General features: G+C 73.3%; 1 protein-coding gene across 1 annotated transcript; it reads right to left on the reverse strand.

Annotated features, from left to right (window-relative positions):
• Positions 1–354: 354 nt before the first annotated feature.
• Positions 355–3,591, reverse strand: H696_05913 (hypothetical protein; the record flags this gene model as incomplete). Its single annotated transcript, XM_009499689.1, has 1 exon — positions 355–3,591. One exon carries the CDS (start codon positions 3,589–3,591, stop codon positions 355–357), a length of 3,237 nt encoding a protein of 1,078 aa, XP_009497964.1.
• Positions 3,592–4,417: the final 826 nt, after the last annotated feature.

Raw genomic sequence — 4,417 nt, forward strand, 5'->3', positions numbered from 1 at the left:
CCCCCCCCCGCCCCCCGGCCCCCGGCCCCCGGCCCCCGCTCCCGCGTGCGGGGGACATGTACGACCGCCCGCTCCGGGCGATGCGGTGCGGCTTTTATGGGGCGCGCGGGAAGTCCGCGCGCGGCCGATGGCGGCGGGCCCGCGCCACCCGACGCCCATGGCATCGAAGCCCCCTCTCCCGCATATATACACGCACCAAGGACAAAGCAAAGAAGGGGGGTGGGAGGAGGGAGAGGGCCGCGGCCGCGGTGGGGCAGGGCACGCCCGCGCGTGTGTGTGTGAGTGTGGGTGGGTGCATGCGTGCGTGCGAGTGCGTATGTGCACAGGCACGACAGCCGGCGGGCGCCGCGGCCGTCAGTGCCGCGCAGCGCCCCCTTCCGAGTCGGAGGAACTTTCTCCGGACGACGGCCGGTCAGCCGGGGCCATCAGATGTGCCAAGTCCATGCGCCGAGGCAGGAGCTCCATGGCTGTGCCCGGTCCCGGCGGGGGCGGCACCACGGTCCCCGGCCCCATCACCCCCGGCCCGAGCGAGGGACCGGCCATGCCTGACAGTTGAAGGGCCCCGGGCGCCAGAGCGGCCCCGGGCAATGTGCCCGCTCCCGGCCAGAGGTCCCCTCCAAGCAGGACCGGCATGTTCATCATGGGCAGCGACTGGTGCTGTTGTTGCAGCAGCTGCAGCAGCTGTTGTTGCTGCTGCTGTTGCTGTAGCTGCTGTAGCTGCTGTTGCTGCTGCAGTTGCTGCTGCTGCTGTAGTTGCTGCTGCTGCTGCAGTTGCTGCTGCTGCTGTAGTTGCTGCTGCAATTGCTGCTGCTGCTGCTGCTGCTGCTGCTGCTCCCACGAAGAACTGAGAGTGTCCATGGCGCCGCCTCGGCTGCCACTGGCCAGGAGGGTCGCCAAGAGGGTCACCAGCTGGGCCTCATCCGTCACGGCGGACAGCGTGTCGAGGGCCCCCGGCGGGAGGACAATGCGCGAGGCAGCCAGGTCCGACAGAAGTGTCGACAGGAGTGACATGGCCATCTCCGAGAGGGTCAGCGGGGCCGCTGGCTGTGCCAGGAACGCCGGCTGCTGCTGCTGCTGCTGTGGCTGTTGCAGAAAGGGCAGCTCCTCCGGGAGCGGCTGAGCGGGCCGGACCGGCTCGGCGGGCTGGACGGGCGGCGCCATGGGAAGCAGCTGGTACAGGGAGGCCGGGTCTGCCAGTTCCGGGCCCCGGCCCGGGGCTGATGCCCCCATGGCTCGGGGGCTGCGGGCCGGGGACACGTTGTCTCTCGGCGCCGCCGTCGGTGCTGCGGCTGCCGGCATTGCGGCCGCCGGCGCTGCTGACGCCGGCCTCGACGGGCCCGGGCCCGGGCCCGGGGCCGCGGCCGCGGCCGCGCCACCGCCAGGCGAAGGGCCCGGCTGCTGGGGGCCGGCCCGGCGGTTGTGCCGGCCCGAGCGCCGCTGGCCAGTCAGCCCGGCCTCGCGCAAACGCAACGACACCAGCGGCACCGAGCGATTCACTCGCCGCGCGATGTCGGTATACGACCAGCCCAGCTGGTAGAGCTCGATGATTTTGAGCCGAATCAGCTCCTTCACCTCGCCCGGGGACACGGCAATCGGGCTGGCCTGGCGACTGGACGAGCAGCTGGAGGAAGGGCCCTCCCCCGTGGCCGAGGGCGGATCGGCGCGGGCCGGGGCCGCCGGCCCGGCGGCCATGGCCGGGGGCTTGTCGTCGGCCGGGCGCTTGTCGCCGGACCGGCGCTCGGCCGACCGCCGGCCGCCCGCCGGCAAGGCCCCCACCTGTGGCCGGGCCAAAAGCATGCCGCTCGGCGCCGGCAACAGGGCCCCCGGTGCCAGGAGCAGGTCCCCGGGCGGCGGCAGGACCAAGTCCCCGGACGGCGTCAGCAGCAGCTCCCCATGGTGCGAGGGAAGCAGCAGCTCCCCCCGGTGTGGCCAGCCGCCGGCCGGGGGCGGCCTCGGCGCCGGGGGGGGCCGCTCCGGCGACGCGGCCGACCCCGAGAGCGGCGCGAGCACCGGCGACGAAGCGCCCGCCGGCTCCGGCGTCGCGGACCCCGGGCCCGGGGCCAGCGAGGGGACCAGCACCCCGGGCGAGGGAAGCACCGCCGGGAAGGCCGACGACGTGCCCTCCACCGGGTCCCGGCCCGGGGTGGTGCCAGGCAAAGGGCCGCACGGTGGCCGAAGGGCCGATGTCGGCGAGAGCGGCGGCGGGCTCGCGGCCGGGCAGGGGCCCACGGACGAAGAGGAGGCCGAGCCCGAGGATGATGGCACCACCGCCGGCCGGGCAGTGGCCGACATGGGCGCCACCACCGGGCCCATGGGCGTGGCAGACCCGGGCACCGGGGCCGGGGGGGCCGAGCGGGCCGCCGCCGAGGCCCGAGCCCCGGCCAGCGGCCCCACGCTCGGCTTCTCCACCAACAGCGCAGCCGCCACCGCCTCCACCAGGGCCGCTGTGGCATGGGTGTGGCCGGGGCCCCCGGTGGCCGGCTTGGTCGGTGCGGCCGGAGTCGGGGGCCCGGGCACACTGGTGCTCGAGGTGCCGGCCGTGGCCGTGGCGCGGGCCTTGCCGGCGCCGGAGCCAGGGCGTTTGGGCGACCGCGGGGAGGCTGCCGGCAGGAGCCCCGCCGACCGGAGCTCCCGCACTCGCAGATTGATGAGCGACGTCGACCGGCCCAGCATGCTGGCAATCTCCTCCAGCGAGTGCCCATCACTGTAGAGCTCGGCCACGCGCAGGCGCGAGGCGTCGGCACTGGCTGATCGGGCCCCATCCAGGGGGAACCCCCGGTAGTGCCGAGAGGAGCTGCTCTCCAGCCGCTGACGCAGGAGGCCGGTCGAGGAAGCCGGCTCGCTGGGGCCCGGCGACAGGGGCTCCTCCCGGGGCTCCGGTGCCCCGGGCCCGGGGATGGCTGGCGGTGGCTGCTTCTGCTGCTGCTGCTGCTGCTGCTGCTGCTGCTGCTGCTGCTGCTGCTGCTCTGGCTGCTGCTGCTCTGGCTGCTCTGGCTGCTTTGGCTGCTCTGGCTGCTTTGGCTGCTGTTTTCGTTGGCCCTGGTGCTGCTGGGCCTGCCTTGTCTGTGGCCCATGCTGCGCCTCGCGCTGCTGCTCGGTCTGGTCCTCACGCTGCGGCTCGCACTGCGCCTCGCGCTGCGGCTCGGTCTGCTCCCCGCGCTGCGGCTCACACTGCTCCTCGCGCTGCGGCTCGGTCTGCTCCCCGCGCTGCTGCTCCGGCTCGGGCTCCTGATCTTGGCTCGGCGGCGATGGCGACAACAAGGATGAGGCAGACGCCCCGGAGTTGACCAGCGAGCAGGGGGACAGGGGCAGCCCCAGGGACGAGGAGCTGGGCTCGCTGGAGGGGCATGTCGACGCGGTGGCTGACGACCGGCTGCCGGGGCGCGATGTGACGGCGCCCGGCGGCGAGGCCTGCACATGGCGGCCTGGCATGGGGGCCTTGCGGGTGCTGTCCGGCGTCAGCGGCTTGCCGGGGCTTGGCGCTGGCCGGCTACTGGCCGCTGACGAGCCATCATCACCGGCAGCACCGGTGGGCGCCGGCTGCGCCTCGCACGAAATGGGTGACCCCTCGCCAGTGTCCCTGGAGAGCATCCTGCCGAGGGAGGACAGTCATGAATGGGGGCGTGCCAGTCGGGGAAAGGAGGCGGGAGGGGGAGGCAGGGGGGTGGGGACGAGGGGAAGGCGTGCCCTCACAACAGGTGGCAGTGGATGGATGGACGTGGGCGACAGCGCCGCCAGGGGCTCCAATCCGGAAGCGAAGGACGCGGCACGCGGACTTGCACCCGACCGCACGGCTGGCAGGGCGTCAACGATGTGACCTGTCGTGAGCAAGGCGCCAGGAAGAGGCGCACCGGGTAGCAGGGGGGGGGGGGGGGGCAGAGGGGTGGAGGGGGAAAGGCCTGCTTGCGAACAAGGGGCAAGGCAGGGAAAGACACCGTCCACACACGCGTGCCCAGACACACACACACACACACGCACACACGCACGTGCGCGCATACACACGCAGGCAGGTGGGGAAGGGGAGAAACAGGGATGGACACGGGAAAGGGGCAGGTAAGGGGTGAGAGAGGGGGAGCAGGGGGCAAAGGGGAGAGAGAGAGGGGGGGGGGCGAGGTGGATGGAACGGTGTGCCAGCGAGGCTGGGCCGCTCGGGAGCCACCGGTCCCCATCAATGGGACCGGGTAGTGAGACGGGCACGGTGGGGGGGGGGGGACATTGGTTGGGAGCGCGGCAGGGCTGCTGGCCTTCCCCTGCTCCCTCGGCCAATGTGCATGGCCGTCTCGCGCCTTTTGCCTGTCTCACCCGGCCAGGCGTGCCCATCTTTCCGGGCCGGCTGGCGGCAGAAGGGATGGGGGGGGGGAATACTTCACGATTTGGATGTCGGCCGACGGCGGGACATGGCGCCAGCGGCGGCCGG

The sequence above is a fragment of the Fonticula alba genome (genome assembly GCF_000388065.1).
Source record: "Fonticula alba strain ATCC 38817 unplaced genomic scaffold supercont2.15, whole genome shotgun sequence".
Classification (NCBI taxonomy): domain Eukaryota; order Rotosphaerida; family Fonticulaceae; genus Fonticula; species Fonticula alba.